Below are 22790 nucleotides of genomic sequence, written 5' to 3'. Positions count from 1 at the left end.
CAAAAGTTTTGATGCCCAAAATTTCAAACGTCATCAAACAACCTTCCTGGTCACTTAGGAGCAGCACACCATTATCATCATCATCTTCAGCTATTCGTGTCATAGTGGCAAAGAAAACTACCTTTTAAATAAACCAATAACGGGTTAGGGCACAACCTAACATTATACACTGCAGGTTTTGAGCGTCTTCAAGAGCTTCAGCAAGTCGCTTAAAGCATTATAACCAGTAGTGGGACGTGAAACGATCTTGGTTCTCAGTGGTCCAATTGGTGCATGGCAGGACCGCCCGAGTGCTAGATACAGGTCGAAATCCAGGAACCGAAATTTGCCCTTAGTCAAACATGATATCGAAAACTGTAATTAAGCATTGCATGGTGGATTTACTCCATGAAAGAGCATGCGAGTCTCGGCAACTTGAGATTGATTGTGTGATAGATCAAGAATTGTTCGCTATATGGATGAGACTCTTAGAGTATATATAATGGCTTTGTTCTGCTTGACGTCCTGCTTTAACTTTGACGGCTGTCACATGGAAGCTATATGCAGCGCATGCATTCTGACTCCTCAACAAACGAAGCTGGCCAGAGGGTTCCTTTGTGGCTTTTGGCAGGTTCAATTTGACTAAGAAGGTATTAGGCTCACAATTGGAAATCGTCGTCAATATCACAACCTGCGTTCGCTGTAAGGGTATTCAAGGAATAGTTTAAGTACCTCGCGAGGCTGGTTTTGTTATGTTGCATGCGAAACAGAGACAGGTCGTCAAGGAGCTGTCATGCATCGCTTTTACAATTCACCCCAATAACAAAGAAGGAGTTCCTGCCCATTATCAGGCAAAAATGAGAAAGAAAATCATCAGTTCTTGAAGTACTATTGGTTCCCTGCGGAGCCAGTCATTAGACCCCTCTTTATATAAATTAAACAGAGATAATGCCTCAAGTACCTATCAAGACCAAGTGTTGTTATGTTCAAGGTGTCTGTGGTCAGTAGTTTTGATCCATTTATAATTCTCTAAAAATGCGTGAAATGGGCGTAAGCAAGTTTCTGTAAGCATTCTAAGCAAGGCTTTCCCGACATCGGAACATAATCAGATTAATCTTTCAATTGCCGCCGCACAATAAAGGCGCCATACACAGGAAGGGCCGTACGCCAGTAGCGATGCAGCCCTGCTGGGATGCCGCTTTTTTGATATAAATTTGCTCAGCGTCATTTTATTTCCCTTTTCCTTTCTTCTTTTTTTCTCTTCAGCCTGTTCTTTGGATCTTGTGGAGGGACCCATTTTACATTCAGACCTTCTGTGCATATGAATCAATTGTCTTTATTCTTTGTGCTCTTCATTTCATGGTTCGCCCTGGCTTCTGCCGAAACTCATACTTGGTACTTCAAGACTGGTTGGGTCAAGGCAAACCCTGATGGAAACTTTGAGCGTGATGTTATTGGTTTCAACGGGTCTTGGCCCTTGCCTACTTTGCGTGTTAAAAAGGGTGACCGTGTGAACCTTTATTTGACTAATGGCTTTGATGACAGAAACACCACCTTGCACTTTCACGGTATGTTCCAGAACGGAAGTGCCCAAATGGATGGCCCAGAGATGGTGACTCAATGCCCCATCCCTCCCGGAGAAACTTATTTGTACAATTTCACGGTCGCTGATCAGGTTGGTACGTACTGGTATCACTCTCATACTGCTGGTCAATACGGTGATGGCATGAGAGCTCCATTTATCATTGAGGAAAAAAACAAGGAAGATTACCCTTTTGACTTTGATGAGGAGCTCGTTTTGCCTCTTGGTGAGTGGTATCACGATCCTGCTGACGTCTTGCTTCCAAAGTTCTTGAACAGATATAACCCAACAGGCGCGGAGCCAATTCCACAGAATCTTTTATTCAATGAAACGAGAAACAACACCTGGAAAGTTGAGCCAAACACCACATATTTTGTGCGTATCGTTAACATGGGTGGTTTTGTCTCTCAGTATTTGTATATGGAAGACCACGAGTTCGAAATTGTTGAAGTTGATGGCGTGTACGTTGAAAAGAACACTACGGATCTTCTTTATGTGACCATTGCTCAGCGTTACGGTGTATTGATCAAGACAAAGGAGAAGGCAGACAGAAACTACGCCTTCATGAATGCTTTTGATGACACTATGTTGGATGTAATCCCTAAAGACTTGATCTTAAACGGTACCAACTCCATTCAATATACCGACGACACATCCATGCCTGATGAGTACTTCATCGACAGTTTCGATGATCGTTTCGATGATTTCTATTTGGTACCCAAGGACGGTGAGAAGCTTTTGCCAGACTCGGACAATCAAGTTGTGATCGACGTTAAGATGGATAACTTGGGCGACGGTGTGAACTATGCTTTTTTCAACAATATCTCTTATGTTGCTCCCAAAATCCCTCTTCTTGCTACTGCCATGTCAGCTGGTGAACTTGCCACTAACTCTTACATTTACGGTAATACCAACGCATTCGTCTTGAAAAAAGGTGAAACGGTGGACATCGTGCTCAACAATCAAGACGATGGTACTCACCCTTTCCATTTGCACGGCCATGTTTTTCAACTAATTGAAAGAGGTCCGGAGTTTGGAGACCCAGTTTCTTTTGACTACAACAATCACTCCGAATTCCCTGAGGTACCAATGAAGAGAGACACTGTTTACGTTAATCCAAACTCCTATATAGTGATGAGATTCACAGCGGACAACCCAGGTGTTTGGTTCTTCCACTGTCATATCGAGTGGCACTTGGAACAAGGATTAGCTATTGTGCTTGTTGAGGCTCCCGAGGAAATGCAGAACGATCCTAGTCAGCAATTAACAGAAAACTTCAAAGATGTCTGCAGCAAGGGCGGTATGAACTACTCTGGTAATGCAGCTGGAAACTCTGTTGATTTCATGGATTTGACTGGAATGAACACGCAACCTAAGCCTTTACCAGCCGGATTCACGGCCAGAGGTATCGTTGCTTTGGTCTTCTCTTGTATTGCTGGTGTTTTGGGTATGGTTGCCATCACCATTTACGGTTTGGCAGACGTGAAAGACATTGACGAACGTGTCGCCCGTGATTTGGACGTGGATCTCGACGAAATCGCTGCTGACGAGTCTTCTCAGCTCGTCCCTGGCGACTCTTCGTCTCGCAACAAATAATTGGGTTTGCTTATATCAAGGCTTCATATCTTTTGATGGGTTCAAAGGAAAGTTTCATCGAAGTAATTGCTATTAAAAATGTGTGTGTGTCTCGTGAAAGATACTTCATGAACTAGTACTTTGAATTTTGTTTGAGAGACCATCTAAGGGTGAAGTCTTGCTGAGCAAATTTTCCCACAACGATTTTTTAGAACGGCTCGACTATATCTTTTTTTTTTATGACCCCCTCCCACATTTTTTTTATTCCCATTTTTGTAATAAACGAATTACCTAAAGACTGATTCAGTAGAGCAAAACTTTGAAATACTTACATATTCAGTCGATCCTTTCAAATACCGACTAATTGACAGCAATGCCGACTTATAAAGGCTTACAATGGAAATGTTTTTCTAATTTGAGCTAGACACCATTTAGCCTCGTACTAGTCGAACTTTACTCTTTTGTGGTGCAAGAAAACCCGTGCACCAATATTAACCATCATCGAATTGAATCTTTATCGTAGCGATTATTGTCTTGTCATGTTGGAGGCGATTTACATTACTGATACAAAGAACGTGTTGGCTTTTGAATACCTCACCCTGCCGGACCTCCCACATTTTCTGCTGGTACTTTCTCTAGTTCGATCGAGCCTTCATAAGGAAGATGATGGGATAAGCATAGTCCAGTCTTCCATACCACTCATACGAGTCAATGACGCGTACTATATCTGCTCCAGTACCATTGAAGGTTTGCAATTCTACCTCCTATTTAGGTCATCATCTGTCGAAAAAACAAACCCACTCGTTCCTATTCTATTTATCGACCGCATGTTGAGTGCATTCAAGGAATATCTTGGGAGCCCCCTTACTGTTTCCAAAGTTGACGCCAGCACGGACACATTAACACTTCTTCTTCACGAGATGATAGATGTGGGGATCCCCAATGTTACAGACGCAAACAAGCTTCGTGATTTGGTGCAACTGAAGAGCTTGTTGAGCAAGATTTTAAGCTCTGGAAATGATATTGCGTCAGCCGCTTCTAAAGGGACTCTTACATCTCTATCAAATATGTCCTCACATCCATCTGCTCCATTGCTGCAAGATCCTGAAGGTAGCGTGCCGTGGCGAAGAGCGAATGTCAAGTATACCAATAATGAGATGTACATCGACTTGTTTGAGACCGTTAATGTCATTCTTAGACCCAAGAGAAGGAGTACTAAAGTTCCCTTATTGTCGCAAAACTTTGACTCCGCCTTTTATTCCTCTTCAGCGACAGCACCGATAGCTCAAAGTCTCATTCCACACACCGGGACAATCATCGGTCAACTTGATTTCTTGTGTCGTCTCTCAGGAGAGCCGACTTTACAGATCACTCTAAATGCTGCCTCGTCATTTATTGACGCAACTCAGTGTCATCCTTGCATTAATTTTGATACATGGAATAGAAATCACGAAACCCTTTCATTTATACCGCCAGACGGTCATTCGAGTCTCATATCTTATCAAGTCGACTTGGACGAACTCCCAGAGAGAGACTCACGGTCGATGCTTGGGCTTTTTACTTTCGATTGCTATCTGAATCTCGGTATGAACGAGAGCGAGTTTGAGATACGTGCAATCTCATCCAAATGCCATGGTGTATCTAAAATTGATACCTTAAAAATTGAAATATTCGCATATGAGCCAAGTCAAAGAGCCCACATGAAGAGCGATGATGATGCAGATGATGAGCCTGACTCTAATATTGTGGACTCCATCAAGGCTATAAAGGTAACTCATGGAGATTTCAGGTATAAAGGCAATGGGAGAGGTGAATGGGTCATGAAAGATCTTGTTCCAGGTACGCAACCGGTATTTCGAGGATGCATCAACACCTTTGATGACGAGTATAACATTTCTTCAAGCCCTACACCATTGCATGAGAACCTCATTGAGGTTTCTAACGACTCAAGTAATTCAGAAGTGAGAAGAGCAATTGCACCTTTGTTTTACAAAGTTTCCTTTAGTTACAAGGGTGGACTAGCCAGTGGCCTTAAGGTAGACGGTTTAAAAGTTCTAAGATCTAAGGGAATGGGTGACTCTGTGAAGCCGTACAAGGGGGTGAGGTATATCACCACTACCGGGGACTATGTCATCAGAACATGAGCTCGCAGTCGTAATAAACATGATATTAAAAATTGCAAACTGCTTTGTTTGGATTGAATGAATGCTATTCAGGACACAATGAGCTTGTACTAGATCCTAGAGTGTTAATACCATTAGAAGCAAATACTCTTATTCGGTTTTCTTACTCTTTTTCGCTCTCTCCTTCTCTGCATTTTTTGTCAAGACGTAACCAATGAAAGAACCAACGGCCAAGACAGCAAGCAAAAGCAACAAAAAGGGTAATTTGATAGCGTAGTCGCGTGGTAAAAAGAATTGATTGATCACGGAGTCGTCACCAACAAAGGGCAACAAGAACACCCATGAAGTGTAATATACAAATACAAGCGTTGCCACAGCAAGCATTCCTAGACCAATAAGCTTATCACAGGGCTGAATGTTAGTTTGATTCTTTGTGTTGTTGACTAAAGTGACATACCATGATCACACAATGGTATCAAACCTTGAATGTCTCAAACAGATACGTGTTTCCCAAAAATTTACATCCGTACCCCACTACGTGCCGAATACAGTAGCTCCGTAGATGAAATCACTGAACAAGGTACGAAGATGTTGTTGCTTCGATAAAGAAATTTATTTTTCAACATGCTTGAGGGTGCTCTTCAAAATGAAATTAATGGAAAGGACAATTATAGTAAATCAGAGTGAACGAGACGACAGTGTAACGACAACGTTTTGAATCTTGATGCCAACATCACATTTTTAGTTAAGGGGTAAACGATTTTGATTTTCTAGATACTACAGCAAATATTAATACTGGGTTGGATTTTGATTGAAGGGATAAGAATGTAGAGCTGATCCCTGTCGTCATTTGGTGGCAGTGTCCGAAAATTTGCAACCGCAGATTTCGCAGGGAGGCTCGGCATAATGCAGAACTCCCGAGTTCTTAAGATACACTTTCTTTCACACTATGTTCAACAAATTGAAGCTGAGGAAGGCTCCACTTTCTCTTTCATCGGTATCAAATGCAATAAAAAATGCTGGTTCTAATGATTTGTCACCACAAGACCTAAACCCCAAGAACTTGAAGCTAGCGGTTGGCGATCAATTAGGATTACCTCCGGACTCTATAGTGACCGCTGCCTACGACCCAGTACAATCCCTTTTGGCCGTAAGCACAAAGAAAAACACTGTTCATGTCTTTGGCCAGCAGACTGTGGAAGTAGTATTTGAATTTAAGACATCAAGTACAATCGACTACTTAAAGTTTGTGAAGGGAGTCTACTTGGTGTGTGTCCAATCGCTGGGCGGGGTGACTGTGCTTTCCTTACATTCGAAGAAAATTATGGCAAACTATACCTGTCCAGGTACGATAACTGCCGTTGAAGCGGATCCTTCTCTAGACTGGTTGGCGGTGGGTCTCTCTAACGGTTCCATCGTGTTTTACGATGTTGACAGATTCAACCTCACGCCCATGAGGGTTGACAACCTACAGAAAATGATCTTGCCAAAGTTTAAAATGTCACCTGTTCTCGGTATACAGTGGCATCCTCGAGACATTGGGACCTTATTAGTTACTTACGACCACTGTGTTGTGCAATGGTCCATCGCTCTGGGAACCCTCAAAAACTCATTCGTTTACCAGCTCACGCGGGATTGTCGAGGGTTTGAGTACTCAAGTTTTGTCGAAAGAGGTGGAAAGAAGAAGATTTTCGGCTCAGCCAAGGAAGTGATTCCCCAGGTAGCCGAGGCTCACTATCATCCAAATGGTCTTCATATGGCTTCAGTACACCACGATGGAACCTTGGTATTTTGGGATGTCAATTCTGCAACAATACTTGAAGCTAGAACCATCACAGCTACCGGACTTCACAAACCTGGCGAGCCTGCTGGAAATCTTAATTTTGAGGATGCACCATTGGCTATCCACGCAAAGTGGATTGCGGAAAGGGATCCTGAGTTGACTCAATTTCTCGTTTCAGGTGCATCCAGATCTGACCCTGAAACAGTGGACGTCCTTGACTTTGGATTAACTTTAAAGTACAGCTTGACTTCGTATGAAAAACAAGGCGAGTTCTACTCACGACCTCAGAATGGACAGAGAAAGATCCAAGTATCCTTCAATCGCAGATCAAAAGAGGAAGGACCACATGAGTTCATCCAGAGCATTATTCCACTTGCAGAGGAAGGTCTATTACACTTCAATGGTTGTCACAACCCCTCCAGTATACTTTTCATATCCAGCATGGGGGCAATTTATTTGGTAAATTATGCCCTCGATTCGAGTGGTTTGATCTCTGCTCGCAATCTACTTCTACCGCCCTCCCTATCATTTACAGTGCCCCCTGCCACGTTTTACACAACGATCTCTGTTAAAAGAATGGAATGGTTTAGTGTTCTTTCAGGCAAGGGAAACGCAGCTGGTCGTGCTCCTGATCAACCATTAGTCAACGGTGGAGCTCCTGTGAACAAGAAACAACCTAAACCTGTTGGCTACGATGAGCTCTTTCATACAATCGTGGTAACTGGTCATGAAAATGGCGATGTAAGGCTCTTGGACATCACTGCAGGCGAGTTTCACAATGAAGAAAAATTGATTTCACTTGGGTTTCGTGACACACTCTTCAACGGTAAAGATTCTAGCTCCTACCGTATTAGTCAAGTATCTTGCAGTTTCGAGAGCAAGGAGATGCTTGTTGGTCTCGCTAATGGAAATGTTGCAATCTGCAAATACTCAAAAGTCAATCACAACTCGAGAGCTCGGCCACCTGCAAATTCTGGTTATGGTCAATGTCCCCTTCAACATCAAAATGGTGATGTTCAGATTGTAAGTTTGAAAGAGAGAGTCCTGGGCCCGTTCGCTCCCTCGAGCTTCTATCCGGAGTTTCTTTTACTAAGTCCAAGTAAGGACAAGCTTACTAGTCTAAAGATGTGTCAGGCAGGATTTGCTGCAATGGGCTACAAATCTGGAAGGCTTGTTGTATGTGATGTTTCAAGAGGTCCAGCAGTGATATTAAATCAGGAATCCTTGTCATCCTATGTTCCGTCTGTTTCGGGTGAGTGTTATGTGACATCGATTGAATTCGCTATCATGGAATACGGCCAAGATGGGTATTCTTCTCTTCTTATGTTCTGTGGAACAAGTGCAGGAGGAAATCTTCTAGTTTTTAAAATTGTACCCTTGCCAACAGGAGGATTCCAGGTACAGTTGGCAGATAAGACCATTGGCCTCAACTATCGCAGTTCTGACAGTAATACTGAAAGCGGTCTCGACAAAATTATTCCGGTTAATGTCTCGAATGGATCTCTGGCTGTTGCGACTCTCGATGTGTTTTTGAGATTAAGTCAGGGTATTATAGTCAATGCGATCATTGTGACGATCTCCTCGAGAGATATAAGAGTTCTTAAAGCTCCTAAGCAGAAGTTGGCACACAAGGTGATAGATGATGTTTGTATCGCCAGTGGCCTTGTGACTTTTCGTGGAGGAAAAGGGGCACTTTTGGCAGCATTGACGAGAACCGGCTTCATAAAGCTTTTCTCGCTACCTGCGTTGAGTGAAGTTGCAGATGTAAAATTACCAAATGAAACATATAAGCGAATTCAGCGCGCTTTAGAGGGACGGTCAAGTTCTGGATCTGAGATTTTGCAGTCTGGAGAGATTCTTCTTAAGTTGAGCTCAACGGAAATCCTCGACCTTCTTCTCTATAATGACAAAACTCATAGTGAGCCGAAGGAGAAACTCTCAGATTTATTGTTTAATGAAAATGCGATAATGCCTCCTCGGCCAGCTACAAGCGCATTACTGTGGGCGAAGGGCCAGACAACTTACGTTTCTCCGAACGATTTGACCTTGCTAATTGCGGGACCCAATAGAAAGCCTGCAAAGCATATGGAAAGTCAGATGGCTTACAACATTAGTCCGGAAGCGAACCCAAATCAGTCATTTGCATATGGCGCTCCATCTACAAAACCCAACAGAGAGCAGAATACTTATGAAAAGCCAGTAAGAAAGGCGGGAAATACGAACCCATATGCATTTGGTACACTGGGATTTATGAAATCCGTGCGAGATGGGATGGACTATGTTGAAAATGGTATTAATGATTTTGGTAGTGGTCTCTCGGAATCAATGACAGAGACTGCCGAAAGTACCAAAAATCATTTTACTCACTGGCTGTCAAGTCTAAATTTGGATTCTGAGTGTAGAAAAGCCAAGCGAAGCTGATGATGATACTTGAAAAAGAAAATAAAAAGAAGATAACAAAGAATGCACGGAGATTATAGAAAATCAGCAACTGTATATCAATGATAAGTCTTTGCCAGTCTTCTGGATCATCTAGGCAAGTACTCCCTTTCGACATTGGTGTGCATACATCGCGTGTTTATTTACATTATGAAGTCAGGGCCTGGGGATCTACGATAGAACAATTATGTCACTCGACGGCAAAGAAAATGCTGACTCCACCCCTTCAAAGATTAAGGAAGAAGCGCTTTCCGAAAATTCACCATCACCTTCCAGAAGGGCACTTCGGCCAATCTCCCCAAATAAACAGAACAATCAAGGTGTGGGTAAGCTAAGCTTTCTACAAAGTGATAACATCGATGACCACTTCGAATATATACATGACTTCAACGAAGATGTTAAACAAACACTTGTAAACATTGAAACAAATACGAAACAAACGAATCTCGATCTTGGACAGCTCATCGACAGGTCCAAGAATAATAATCAATATCTCAATAGAGTGCTCGAAAGCATTGCACAATACTCTGACGAGGTAACAACCGAAGGTAACGCCACAAAACAAGATGTCTCAATCATCTTGAAACGACTTGAGCAGGCTAATTCAAATGAGGAGCTCTTTAGAATCAATAGTGCACTAGAGACGATCAGCAGGAGCATTGGCTCATCCACTTTGTCATCAATAATCACGTCGATGAGGGATGAAAGCAGGATACTGTCGCAGAAACTTGAGGACAAGATCAACAAGCTAGCAATGACCCTTGAGTTACAAGAACCAACAACCCAACCTCCCCCAACAGATGTACTCCTCAAAGAGGTAAGGCTAATTAGGGATATCATAAGTGAACAATCGAGAAAGATTGAAAATCAGGAGACTAAACACATTCTTGCGGACAAGCATGCTGATCTTGAATACAAAACTCAACAACTTCAAGAGAGGTATGATCTCTTGTGCCAGAGTTACGAGCGGAAGTATGAGCAGTATTCAAACCTTGCACTGCATTATAGGTCACTTTGTCAAAATGTTGAACAGTTGACAGACGATCCACGGATGAACGAATCTAAAAGGTATGGTAAACTACAGCAACTACATTCCAAGCGTCTCGATGCAATTCATCATGTCTCTGATAATGATCTTACCGGCCTTCTGAACAGAAGAGTAGTGAGCGTGCCGCTTAAAGACGCCGAACTCAAATAGTTCTTTAAAGCTATGTAGAAATTCAGTTTGACTGCCTGAATATGGCCGATTTTCCATCCATGTATGGTCTGAGAACCTCAGGAATCACAATAGTGTCAGTGCCTGGGTCGTAGTTTTGCTCAATAAGGGCAACAAGTACCCTTGGTACAGCCATGGCAGTTCCATTCAATGTGTGAACATAAAAGTTCCCCTCTTTGGACTTATAACGTATACCGAGCCGCCTGCTTTGATAGTCTGTACAATTTGAACAACTTGTGAGCTCTCCCCAACTACCTCTACCAGGCATCCAAGCTTCACAATCATATTTTTTCACAGCAGGAGAGCCTAGATCTGTGGTAGGCATATTGAGAAAACGTGCTTTGAGTCCTAAATCTTTAATAATAGAGGTTTGAAAGTCTCTAAGCTCTTCAAGCTCATCCCCGGACTTGTCAGGAGTGGTAAAATGGAACAACTCAACCTTTGTGAACTCATGTACCCTGTACAATCCTGTTGTATCCTTGCCATTTGCGCCTGCCTCTGCCCTATATGACCGTGAAACGCCCACATATTTGATTGGAAGCTGTTCCCACGAGAGTATTGAGGAGGAATGAAGAGCCCCCAATGGAATTTCAGCAGTTCCTGTAAGCACGAGAGCCTCTCCTTCTATTTCGTAAACTTGCTTCTCTCCATTATGATCCCGTGGCTTGAATCCGCATGCATGAGTAATTTCTTTACGCACAATTGAGGGCGGAGATACCATGATATAGCCTGCTTCTCTGGCTTTTCGGAGAGCGTATTGAACGAGGGCTTGTTCTAGGAGAGCGGCATCTCCAACTAGATAATACCAAGAAGAACCTGATATTCTTGATGCTGTTGTGAAGTCGACTAGCCCAAATGTCTCAGCAATAGTCTTATGGTCTGCTTTATTCTTCGGCATCGCGGCGATGATAGATTCCTCAGAAGTACCATTGATAACGGATACGGTCGCAGGCTCTATGGGATCCTGAGGTACTGTAGGATCAAGCCAATTTGGCAAGGATTCAGCATGCGCATGGATTTGTTCGGACAATTCAGAGAGGCAGTTCTCAACATGCGTGATTGTTGGTTTCAATGCCGTGAGGGCACTTTGAACAGAATCAACCTCTGCCAGATTGGATTTCTGTGCTTTAAGTAGAGCAAGCTTCGCTCCTTCTGCCTTTCTTTCGCGAATAAGGGTGTCCCGCTTGCGATGTAGCTCTCTCTCCCGCTCTCTATTCTCTAGAAGAAAATTCAAACTTGCTGACGGGAGACCACGACGTCGAAGCACATCACGCATTTCTTCACTGCGAGCAATTATTCCCTTAACATCGAGAGAAGGTTTCTTAAGAGTTGTGGTACTTTTGAAAGAGCTGAGGCAACGTCGCCCAACCTTTAATGGACGCATACACTTTTGAGTCTGCTCTATCAATGGGTGCGAAATATCATGATTTTCAATTACTACTCATTATCATGCAGGCGACTTTAGTTTGATATTTACAAGTGTCCTATAATTTCCATGGCTCTCGCATCACCTTTGCTCAATGCTTCATCATCTAAAGCATCAGCCAAACAAAGCCATGGATCACGAGCACCTCCCCATTTGAGGATACTTTCTTTGTACTTTTCCCCTGCAGCTCGGCTCCATGGGTCTTTCTCGAAGAGACCGTTCCAAATCTTCTCTGCTATGGCCCGGTCCAATAAATACGAATAGTAAACTGCCCCGTAGGAAAATAGATGTGGAAACTTACCATGCCATGTGGACCATTGATCTGCAAAAACCTTTAGTTCTGATTCAAGTTTGTGGTATACTGATGTTGAACTGAAATTCTTTAAGGAGTCTTGATTACTGAAATCAACAACGCTTTCATTATGCAAAACTTGATCTAGTAGTGCCATCTTTGATTGCATATATGCCTCGCAGTTTTTTAACGAGTCTCTTCTTGCCTGGTGGCTTCTCAAAAGCAGCTCAGGAAGAGGTTCACCTGTCTTGTAGTGCTTTGCAATTTTGCAAAGTACTCGAGGGTCACTACTAAACGACTCCATCAAAACGGATGGTAGCTCGACAAAGTCTGTCAGACATCGCGTACCAGACAAGTTGTGAAGTTTTGTGCGTCCTAGCATGGAATGTGTGGCGTGGCCCATCTCATGAAAAATGGTATCTACTTGTTCCAAAGTTAAAAGCGTGGGCATGTCGCTATCTAAACCAGCAAGACGTCCCATGCCGCTGCTTTTAGGCTTTTGAAAGTTGCATACGAGGGATATCACTGGTAGCTGGTAGTCGCGATCCTCATTGAGATGTACCTGGTTTTTTATATCCTCTCTAGACTCCGTTCCAATTGATGTATTGAGCTCTCTGGAGCAAACAATAGTGAAATGGGATGGAAGCACTTTCTCGGACCAGAAGTCCACATAAAGATGACCTAAAGTCTCGTTATTGGAAAGATCCACGTAGCTGAGCTTCCGTACCTGACTATGGTTCCATGTCTCGCCTTTTTCTGTTCTCTCTGGGATTAGAGCCACGTTGTACAAGGATTTAAACAACTGATTGAGACCACTCATGACAGTTCCAACGGACAAGTATTCTGATATCTCCTCATTTTTCTGGTCGCTTTCTGAGTGTCTCATCAGCTTCGCTAATAAGTAGTCTCTATCCCAAGGCTTAACCTCAGCAAGAATTTCATCGTTTGTAAGTGCAAGATCACTCCCTTTCTTGTACTTGTATAAGTTTCTGATTTCGCTCATTACACCTTTCTTTTCCAGAAGAAGGGTTTCCTGGAGGTTCTTGAGAAAAGCAATGACATGATGAGGCGATTTCGCCATTTTGTGTTCAAGCTGATAATCAGCAAAGGATTGATATCCAAGCATTCGGGCCAATAAAGCACGATACTTTATGAAGCTGTCTAACGTTTGAATTTGCCGCTTAGGGGAGTTGTGCAATGCTATCCAAACCTTTCTCCTGATTTCCTCATTGGAGCAAGTCATCAATATAGAGTATGGCAATTGACCTGCAAGTGGAATGGAGATTCCCTGGGCACCTCGTGGAGCCTTTGACAGATGATCCAAGATCTCTAACTTGAGCTTTTCATCATCAATCAGCTCGAATTCTTGTCTAGTGATGGTGCACCAGAATGATTCTAGATCATGGACTTCGTTATTATACGATGCACCGAGGAGTGATATCTGCTGAGTTATGGCAACGAAGTTATTTCGCGTATCAGGATCCATTGCGATTCCGGATCTCTCGAAGTCCTGACGCAAGTACTTTCCCACATCAATCTCTTCCTGACTCAAATGATTCACAAGATCCAGGTCAAGGATTTGCACCAATGTCAGATATAGTTCGACGTTGGTATTGAGTTGGTTCATATACTCAAACATGATCTCGTGAGTATTCTGCGCAGCAGTGACCCACTTTTGGCTTGGATGGACCACTCTAATGAACTCGGCGACATCGATTACACGACACAAAATGTCACTTAGCTGGTCAAGCTTTCTGATATAGCTGAGTTTGCCTTGGTCCGTATTTTTTGCCTCCAAGAGCATGGTCTTAACTAGGCTTTTTGCCTTTTTAAGAGAGTTCTTCGAGAAATCTATGAGTCCATCAGGGGATGTAAGGTTCTCGTTTTTGAACAAACCCACATTACTTGTGGAAAAGTAACCACCAGAGGGCTTGTTGAAATTAGTGAAACACTTCTGACTGTCGAATAGGCGAGCAAGCTGTTCACTTTGAGCGGGTTTGCGAACAGCAACAGACGATGTAAGGGGTCTTGCAAACACATGCTTTTGCAAAGCACGAAGCAGTGCCTTGGATGCAAACATGAAGGTGTTCACTGAAACTTCCAAGACACCGAGTTCCTGGATGGTGAAAAGTTGCAAAAGTACTGCAGAGGATAGTTCTCAATGGGAGAGTGCTCGTGATAGAAATCAAGACGAACCTGAAATCCATCAATTTTCGAACGCTTTATTCTGGTTCGGTTATGCATACGTTACGGAGTAGAGTATGATTTTAAGTCGAATTTGTGGAATCGATCTTCACTGATCGTTAACAGAACACTCACTAAGTCATTTTGATACGTTCGTATGACGTAAGACTCTATTGTTCGCAGCCGGGAAGCTGGGAACTACAGCTCATTCATAAGACAACAGATCCTTGCCCTAATTAAAAGGGACCACATTTGACATTTTAGCTGCTATTAAATCCTTGATGCACGCATCCTTCAGTGCGACTCGTTCAAATTACCGATAACGTAGAGAAATGGTATTGAACATCTGTGGAGCAATTGATTTGAAAAAGACCGTGAACAAATTGTACAACGCAACATTTACATATGACTTGACTAGGACTCAATTATTCTTACCGTTCTCGAGATAGCAAGAAGCCAATACGTGTAACGCTGAACCATTGCATCTGAATCACAAGGCTAGTCGCACTAAATAGGCCTTTCTAAAAACACACCTTGCTACTGTACTTGCCTTGCGAAACCAACATACACTCTCGTGGCTATATCTCACAGACGTTGATCCGACCAGACCTTTAGGCAGCACCAAACTCTGTTCTTCCAGACGTCATCACAAGCAGCGCCAACAACATCCCTTAAGCCTTACTGCTTTTAGAAGTTCCTCCTGAACATTATGTCAACCGAGACACATCCCTCGATAGCAGTTCACCAGGGGACGGCTCCGGGGTCCTCTCGAAGCGATAGCGTGAATGGAGTGTCCAATGCACTGGCCCTGAGAAGGAGAACTGTTCGGGATTACCAGTTCGGTACCCGTATTGGAGAGGGCTCCTATTCCACCGTTTATTCTGCACTTGACCTCTATAACAACAAGACATATGCCATCAAAGTACTTCTGAAGAGGCACATTGTCAAGGAAGACAAGATCAAGTATGTGAATATCGAGAAATCCACTTTGCATCGCTTGGGCCAACAACATCCTGGTATTGTCCAACTCTATTATACATTTCAGGATGACGCTAGCCTTTTCTTCGTTTTAGATTTTGCCGAATATGGCGAGTTACTATCCATCATAAGTAAGTTTGGTTCGCTTTCAGAACCAGTGCTGAAATTCTATATGATACAAATTATTGATGCTGTCAGATTTATCCATTCCAAAGGCGTTATTCATAGAGACCTCAAACCAGAGAACATCCTTGTCGGATATGATTTCAACCTCAAAATCACTGATTTCGGTGCCGCCAAGCTTCTCGGAGAAGTTGACGATCCTCAGGGTGAAGCAATCAATTATGACTCCGTTCCCGATAAACCGCAGAAAGACAGAAGAGGATCTTTTGTTGGAACCGCTGAATATGTACCCCCTGAATTACTTCAATACAACGAGTGCGGTTTCGAAAGTGATGTTTGGGCACTTGGGTGCATTTTATATCAGTTCTTCAATGGAATACCTCCTTTCAAGGGCCCAACTGAATATTTGACGTTCGAAAAAATCATTGGTGTGGATTATACCTACAGAAACCCTGTTCCACAAGGAGTAAAAGAGATTGTTGATCAAACTCTTATTGCCGAGGCTCATAAAAGACTTACTATTCCTCAGATTCAAGCCCAATCGTGGTTTGATGATGTTCCCTGGAACGATCGAAATTTCATTTGGAAGAGAAAGGTTCCACGATTTGAGCCATATCAGCCAGGCGTCCTGTCTAATACTCAACTGAGCTATACTTCTCAGCAGGCCTATAACCCCTCTGGCATCAAGCCCGGGTCCGCAAGAAATCTTAATAAGTCCTCTTCCAACTATCAACTCCATTCGCAAATACTGCAATCTCTTGATTACAGTTTGGTGCCCACATTGGGTGGCAAAAAGTCTTACCAGCCACCTACCAAGATAAAGAAAGGATTCAGTTCTGGCAACATTCCCACTCTCGCAGGTCCGGCTACACAGAGGGTTGAAACAACTACACAAATATTACCGACCGATTTAAGTACTCATCCACCAATTTCTGTCCAACAACCTCGCAAACTTCCACCATTGAAGCAAAGAACTTCGCCAGATTTGCGGATGACCCACCAAATGGGTAAAGCCTCCGCAGGCCTCGCCAGCTCGCCGATGATTCAGAATTCTTCACCAGGTCATATACGCTCTAATCGCTTGGCCAACTCAAACATGCCTCCTTCGACATTACCTCCTCTTGAATCAAAAATGGCTGATGTCCAGATCTCTTCTGAGAACTCCTCGCCGCGCTCACCACAGTACAAAGACTTGCGTTCTGGCACGGCTTTCGCAAAAGGCGTACTGAAGGCTGATACATCTAATCCATCAACACCTCGAAGTGCATTTGCATCACCAAAATTTCCTCAAAGTAACGGAACATCCAGCGCGGCAATCGCTTCTGCCAAGAGCGCTGCAAGCAGCTCCGCCTATAGAGCAGCGAGCGGTTCAAGTACGCCAAAATTTGAGCGGGCTCCTACACCCGCCAAATCGAGGCCATCATCATCACTGAAGGATCTTGCGCCCAACACTGTTACATTCAAGGAGATTTCACAATTTTTGGAGCCTGATGAGAAAATCATCAAGCTAGATACAATATTAAAGCTGCAATTAAGCAATAGACTCATCAACCGGACACCAGGAAGCATCGATGATGAAGTGATAGAAAAGCTAGTAGATAGATACCAGGATGTGCTCACAAAAAACATGGTACCGGTTGTTGCATGCGTGAGCAATAAAGCTCGCATATTTTTGATCTATGAGAATCTTGAGGTCATGCTGGTAGATTTAACAGCTAATCAAGGTGGTGACTATCTGATGTACGACTATGAATTCGAGAGCGTCTTTGTGGAGGATGATGAAGAAGACGCTCAATCTCAAGGTGAAGACGTGTTCGGTTATCTCATCCTTGAGTTGATCAAAGAAGGAGGAGATCTTGTTTTCCTCAAGCGTGTAAAAAACGAAGATAAGCCGAAGTATGAGAAGTCCGCTAGAGTGGTCGACAAGAAAGGGGACGTCGTTCGTATCGGAGAGAGTTTGGGGTGGATAGATTGCTTGATATGGGCGAAAGATATGGTGAGCGAGAAACCCAAACAACGTCACGCAGCAAAAGATACCAAGAAGTCTTCGAAGCTGATGGCAAAGCCTTCAGGAAAATCAAACCCGAAAGCTCCCCCAAAACCATCAAAGGCAAATGGGTCAAGAACTTCTTCGTCATCATCAACGAACAAACCTACATCAAAGAAGCCAGGAAATATATTAGCTTATGCTGCTGCTGCCGCCGCGGGCAAATAGAATAGTGCATCAAACGTTATAATATTATCCTATTGTTGAATTGAGTGCTACTCACTTATGGTTTCTTTGAATTGTTTAAGCCAATCCTTGTAGTAACACTTATTGTTGAAGATCTTTATGGTTTCTTCTCGTATGATCTTTTCGACATTTTGTTCGTTACTAACCCAGTTCTCTATTGTTCGTCTATGAGCATTTTGCATCTCAAGTTTGTCGAGATCATCCTTCATAGCATAGGGGTTTGTTCTTAAATCGTAATTGGCAGGGTTTGGTTTGGAGGCAGCCACTTCCTCTTCTAGTCTTTTTGCATAATCGGAACAGAATTGTATCGCATGAGCTCGAGCTTGCCATTGCGGGACGATTTTTTTGTTGAAGTAAGCATCACACTCTTCAGGTTTCAACTCATTTAAATGTTGGCTTATCGTATCATCAGTGGCAATTCGTGAGAGCCTAAGAAAGGCCCTTATCCTTGACGAGTCGTCGCAATTGGCACTAGTGAGCAACTCTACAGGAGCCACGGACACTTGAGTAGACGGTTTTTTGTAGAAAAAATCGGACATCAATGCAAATGTCAAACCCTATCCTTAACGTATCTAAGGTGTGATTAAAGAGCTTGCATAGTAATCGCAATCCCCTCTAGTGAGTGTGCAGCACGAACTTGCAATTCGGTAGATCTGGTAATACAACGACGAACATTCACAGCGAAATGGCTTCGTTCGATAAGGACTTGATGTGGCGATTCGCCGTACTGGAAGCTCTCAAAGAGCATTTAAACGCTCTAAGTATAAAAACGTCTTCCTCGTTGCAGTCAATGAGTACTGGCGCTGATACACTTATAAATTTCGATTCGCCTCAAGTGATGAGTTTTATTGACACAGTATCTGCCATAAATTCTGGAAATGAGCAGTATGATCCGCCATTCTATCCTGTGGCAAAGTATTTGACGGATTTGCTTCTACCACCTAGCATCTCCTTACGTTACATTGAGCTGGTCAGTGAAAAAGTTGATAGCGAGCCTGTTCAAGATGGGAGGGCCAAGGCTCTTCGTACGCAAATGCATCTGATTGCTTGTACTGCTGCCAGCATAGTATTAGATGAAGATCGAGAAGACGTGGTGTTTGACGCAGTTTCTACGATCATGGCACAATATCTCGATCATCTAATTGAAATAAGTACTCAAGGCGACTCTTCTATTGATGGCGGGCATCGCTATATTCAAGAGGTTCTGGCTGGACTTAAGAAGACCCTTGTGAGTTGTCCATTCCTCCCATGGCGAAGCACATTCATGAAGGTGCTTCAATCTCATCTTGATGCTGCAGGCGCTACACTGGAGAATCATGATGCTGAAAAAAGAGAGGTTCATAAGCTTCGTGAGCTAGGAAACAATTTGATGACCAATCTTTCATATCCGCAAGCCATAAAGGTGTATACTACGGCGATTGATCTGTGCACTATTCATTCTGCCAACAACCTCGCTCAGCTTTACACCAACAGAGCAATCGCATTCATTGGTCTTAACTGTTATTCTGAAGCAATTCAGGATCTTAGATTGGCAGTATCGAGGGACAGGACTTTTGCTCCTGCCTATGCCCAGCTCGGTTATTGTGAATTGTACATGGGTAGAACCCTCCACGCTCTTAGAGGTTACAAGAATGCATTAGATGCGATGGCTGGAAATATTGATCCACCTAATACTAATCTTGATTTCCAACAAAAGCAAGAATACAAAGATGCTATGGCCAGATCCGTCTTCCCTCCGTTCGTGCATAAATTGGTACAAGCCCTTATCTTGACGGAAAAAAGGGCAAAGCAGCAAAGGGTGTCTCCTAACGATATCAGGCTTTATATTTCGCAGGTAAGAACTACTCTTAGCGAGTTGCAAAGTGTTGCTAGCCCTGAAGATAGGCACTTTTTTAATTATACTTACGACGAAAACTTTGATAATTTGAGAAACACTGCTGGGAGAGCGGAACAACATCGTCCGTCAATCTTGACTCCAGAAGTCGCTCTGGATATCCTAGCGGGTAGTCTGATGGAGGCATCAACTGTATCCATACCTATAACTGGAATGCCTGGGATGGGTCGTCCCCGCCGTCGGGAAACTGAAAACAATGCCGAGACGCAGACTACAACAGCCAACAATCCGCCTGACAGAGAGACCGATAATGCTAGTACTGAGACACAACGCCCAGATACATCTATCAGAGGATTGATGAATCAATTAGGGGATATCTTTGGTGATATGATGCAGGTGCAAACCCTGACCTATTTCCCAAATGATGCTCCACGCAATGCTGATGGTGGATCCAACCCCTTCAGTTTTGACATAATGGTGGAGACCGGAGATAGAAATCCCTCAGAGACATCAGACTCGGCTCAAGATCCCCAGCGTGGAGAGGGCCAAATGCAGAGATCCACTCATGATGGCCATAACAACAGCGCCAACAACAGCGCCAACAACAGCAACAACAACAGCACCAACAACAGCACCAACAACAGCACCAACAACAGCACCAACAACAGCACCAACAACAGCACCAACACTACCCAAGCGGATCGTACTGGAAATCAGGGTGATGAAGCAGCAAATAACTCTTCAAGAAGAGAAGGAAGCCCTGTATGGGATTTGAGTGAATCACTAAATCAGATGCTTTCAGGGGATTATCAGCCTATCTTTAGCAACATCATGCGTCGATTTGAGGCTCAAGGGTCCAATGGTAATAGGCAAAGTACACAAACTGACGCTTTGAGAGAGTTGGTTCGTGTTTTCCGTCAGGGTCAGGGATCTCAAAATACATCCAATCAAGCCAGTACGAGCGGCTCTACTCTGGCACAACGAGAACAAAATGATGCAGAAGACCAGAGTATGCCTGATGCTCCAGACATTGATTAATTCATTATGTAACTTGTGTATAGTCGGTCAATATAGGTCAGTTACAACCGTCTGGGAACGTCGTTCCTGCAGCTGATGCGCTGAGATAAGGAAAGTCACCGACAACGATTTCACACATCACGAAGAAGAAATTATGGCTGGTCTCGAACAATCCCTTTTCCAACTAAAATTTACAGCCAAGCTGTTGAATAGGCAAGCCGCTAAGGCGGCTAAGGAGGAGCTTTCCGAGAAGGCGAAGACGAAGAAGGCAATGATGCAAGGTAACAGCGATATTGCCCAACTATACGCACAGAACGCTATTAGAAAAGCGAATGAGAGAGTAAATCTTTTAAGGTTGGCCTCCAGAATTGATGCTGTTGCTTCTAGAGTACAGACGGCAGTGACAATGCGTTCAGTGACAGGGAATATGGCCCAGGTCATTAGAGGTATGGACAAAGCTCTTCAAACAATGAATTTGGAGAAAATATCTTTGGTTATGGATAAATTTGAGAATCAGTTCGAGGACTTAGATGCCTCTACAAACTACTATGAGTCTGCTACGAATAACGTGAACGCTTTAACAACTCCTCAGGAGGAAGTTGATGAGTTGATGAGTCAAATAGCCGATGAAGCAGGAATAGAAATGAAACAGGGGCTTAATGAAACGAAGGTGGATATCCAGTCGCCCCCTGTGTCTAACATCAGCGAAGAGAAGGAGGATAAGCTAGCGGAACGGTTGCGTGCTTTGAGAAATTAATGATATGTCAACTATAGAATCTTTCTCAAATTAGATACATCAACTGCTCGCAGTCTTCCCTGATGACTAGACGTATTGTGGCTCCCTCTGAAAATTTTCATAGCTACTGTGTCATTTGCAATGGCAAATATGCATTTTGCACTTCGAAAGTAGCTGATGGGTGTAGTAAATGACATTCGCTACCTGATCAATGTGACACCAATCAAGCCAAGGATAATGTCAGCAAGCCCCACCTTGTTTTTTCTCACGCTATATAAGGGAGTAACAATACGTTTACCACTTTGGCAATATTGTGTAAATATAGGGTTGCTCAAAATAGTTGACAGTCGTTGCGACGCAGTGGCCCATTTCGGACAATTGGTTGACAATTTATTGATTGCCTACTATTGAAGCATGAATAATCTTCCGTGATACAAAGAGTATATCCAGATTTCTAATGCTACAGAATGCCTACTACCTTTAAATAGTTTCATGTACCGTTAGTTTCATGTACCGTCGACTGTAGAGCGCATTTCGCAGTGTAGGGTCACAGTTAAGCAAGAATCGAGTTTTGTGCCCCCCCACAGGGCACCAATGCTTCTCACCATGAGCCACGCTTTTGCGGGTACCTCACATATAACCACTACGGGAAATTTTCGGGGCCGAGTATCGATAATTGCAACCGCAGAGATCATCATTATAACTACTGTGCATATAACTTACAATATTTACTACCGGAACTTACGTCGCCTCGTTAAAAGCGTTGTCAATTTACGGGCACTAGCAAATCAACGTGCCCAGAGTGATTTTTATATGCAACAGCAGGAAACGCAACGTATCTACAACTTACTAGTCTACTATCAGTTTCGTATTTCCCGCCCCTGATCTCGAACATTTTGCGAAAAGCTGTTTTATTCTTACCCTCGAGTCAGATCATTGTTTTTTAGTAAGCGTTCAGTAGGTCTCCTGTACAACAAGTTAGCGAATGCCTCAGACAATGCATAACGTCCTTGTCCGATGTAGTGGGGCATTCAAAACTTCGGATGAGACTTACTTTTTCTCAGACGGATGTCCTGGCCCGTAAAAGTATAATTGCTCAAGTCTTGCCCCTTGTTTCTCTCGGCCAATAAAAAAGATTGAGGAGTGGGTCTCACACTATGGAGATTGTCTCCTGTACACAATGTGGGGTGGCTCTCTGGCTTATAAATATTCCACCTCGTTCCGGTTCCCCGTAGGCACAATTGCTAGTTTTTTAACTTATCTGATTTTT

General features: G+C 43.3%; 10 protein-coding genes across 10 annotated transcripts; 7 read left to right on the top strand and 3 right to left on the bottom strand. All coding sequences in view use genetic code 12, as the record gives it.

Moving 5' to 3' along the window:
- Nucleotides 1–1300: 1300 nt before the first annotated feature.
- Nucleotides 1301–3157, top strand: CJI96_0003577 (ferroxidase FET3; the record flags this gene model as incomplete). The annotated part of the gene is made up of 1 exon (XM_029032589.2): nucleotides 1301–3157. The coding sequence occupies one exon, from the start codon at nucleotides 1301–1303 to the stop codon at nucleotides 3155–3157; it is 1857 nt and encodes a 618-aa protein (XP_028892904.2).
- A 518-nt stretch (nucleotides 3158–3675) lies between these two features.
- On the top strand, nucleotides 3676–5280 carry CJI96_0003576 (uncharacterized protein; the record flags this gene model as incomplete). The annotated part of the gene is made up of 1 exon (XM_029032590.2): nucleotides 3676–5280. The coding sequence occupies one exon, from the start codon at nucleotides 3676–3678 to the stop codon at nucleotides 5278–5280; it is 1605 nt and encodes a 534-aa protein (XP_028892905.2).
- Nucleotides 5281–5344: 64 nt separating this feature from the next.
- Nucleotides 5345–5719, bottom strand: DPM2 (Dpm2p; the record flags this gene model as incomplete). Its single annotated transcript, XM_029032591.1, has 3 exons — nucleotides 5345–5376; nucleotides 5427–5670; nucleotides 5717–5719. The coding sequence occupies 3 exons, from the start codon at nucleotides 5717–5719 to the stop codon at nucleotides 5345–5347; spliced, it is 279 nt and encodes a 92-aa protein (XP_028892906.1).
- Nucleotides 5720–6208: 489 nt separating this feature from the next.
- SRO77 (putative Rab GTPase-binding protein) lies at nucleotides 6209–9463 on the top strand (the record flags this gene model as incomplete). Its single annotated transcript, XM_029032592.2, has 1 exon — nucleotides 6209–9463. One exon carries the CDS (start codon nucleotides 6209–6211, stop codon nucleotides 9461–9463), a length of 3255 nt encoding a protein of 1084 aa, XP_028892907.2.
- A 205-nt stretch (nucleotides 9464–9668) lies between these two features.
- On the top strand, nucleotides 9669–10679 carry CJI96_0003573 (uncharacterized protein; the record flags this gene model as incomplete). The annotated part of the gene is made up of 1 exon (XM_029032593.2): nucleotides 9669–10679. The coding sequence occupies one exon, from the start codon at nucleotides 9669–9671 to the stop codon at nucleotides 10677–10679; it is 1011 nt and encodes a 336-aa protein (XP_028892908.2).
- A 22-nt stretch (nucleotides 10680–10701) lies between these two features.
- CJI96_0003572 (putative serine--tRNA ligase) lies at nucleotides 10702–11973 on the bottom strand (the record flags this gene model as incomplete). Its single annotated transcript, XM_029032594.2, has 1 exon — nucleotides 10702–11973. One exon carries the CDS (start codon nucleotides 11971–11973, stop codon nucleotides 10702–10704), a length of 1272 nt encoding a protein of 423 aa, XP_028892909.2.
- Nucleotides 11974–12170: 197 nt separating this feature from the next.
- On the bottom strand, nucleotides 12171–14495 carry CJI96_0003571 (metalloendopeptidase; the record flags this gene model as incomplete). Its single annotated transcript, XM_029032595.2, has 1 exon — nucleotides 12171–14495. One exon carries the CDS (start codon nucleotides 14493–14495, stop codon nucleotides 12171–12173), a length of 2325 nt encoding a protein of 774 aa, XP_028892910.1.
- Nucleotides 14496–15308: 813 nt separating this feature from the next.
- PKH3 (protein kinase PKH3) lies at nucleotides 15309–17915 on the top strand (the record flags this gene model as incomplete). The annotated part of the gene is made up of 1 exon (XM_029032596.2): nucleotides 15309–17915. The coding sequence occupies one exon, from the start codon at nucleotides 15309–15311 to the stop codon at nucleotides 17913–17915; it is 2607 nt and encodes an 868-aa protein (XP_028892911.2).
- Nucleotides 17916–18618: 703 nt separating this feature from the next.
- CJI96_0003569 (tetratricopeptide repeat protein) lies at nucleotides 18619–20805 on the top strand (the record flags this gene model as incomplete). Its single annotated transcript, XM_029032598.2, has 1 exon — nucleotides 18619–20805. One exon carries the CDS (start codon nucleotides 18619–18621, stop codon nucleotides 20803–20805), a length of 2187 nt encoding a protein of 728 aa, XP_028892913.2.
- A 133-nt stretch (nucleotides 20806–20938) lies between these two features.
- CJI96_0003568 (uncharacterized protein) lies at nucleotides 20939–21541 on the top strand (the record flags this gene model as incomplete). The annotated part of the gene is made up of 1 exon (XM_029032599.2): nucleotides 20939–21541. One exon carries the CDS (start codon nucleotides 20939–20941, stop codon nucleotides 21539–21541), a length of 603 nt encoding a protein of 200 aa, XP_028892914.1.
- Nucleotides 21542–22790: the final 1249 nt, after the last annotated feature.

Source organism: Candidozyma auris, chromosome 3, assembly GCF_003013715.1.
Source record: "Candidozyma auris chromosome 3, complete sequence".
In the NCBI taxonomy this organism is placed as follows: Eukaryota; Fungi; Ascomycota; class Pichiomycetes; order Serinales; family Metschnikowiaceae; genus Candidozyma; species Candidozyma auris.
Note: the sequence above shows the minus strand (reverse complement) of the source record. Positions and strands in the feature narration are given on the sequence as shown.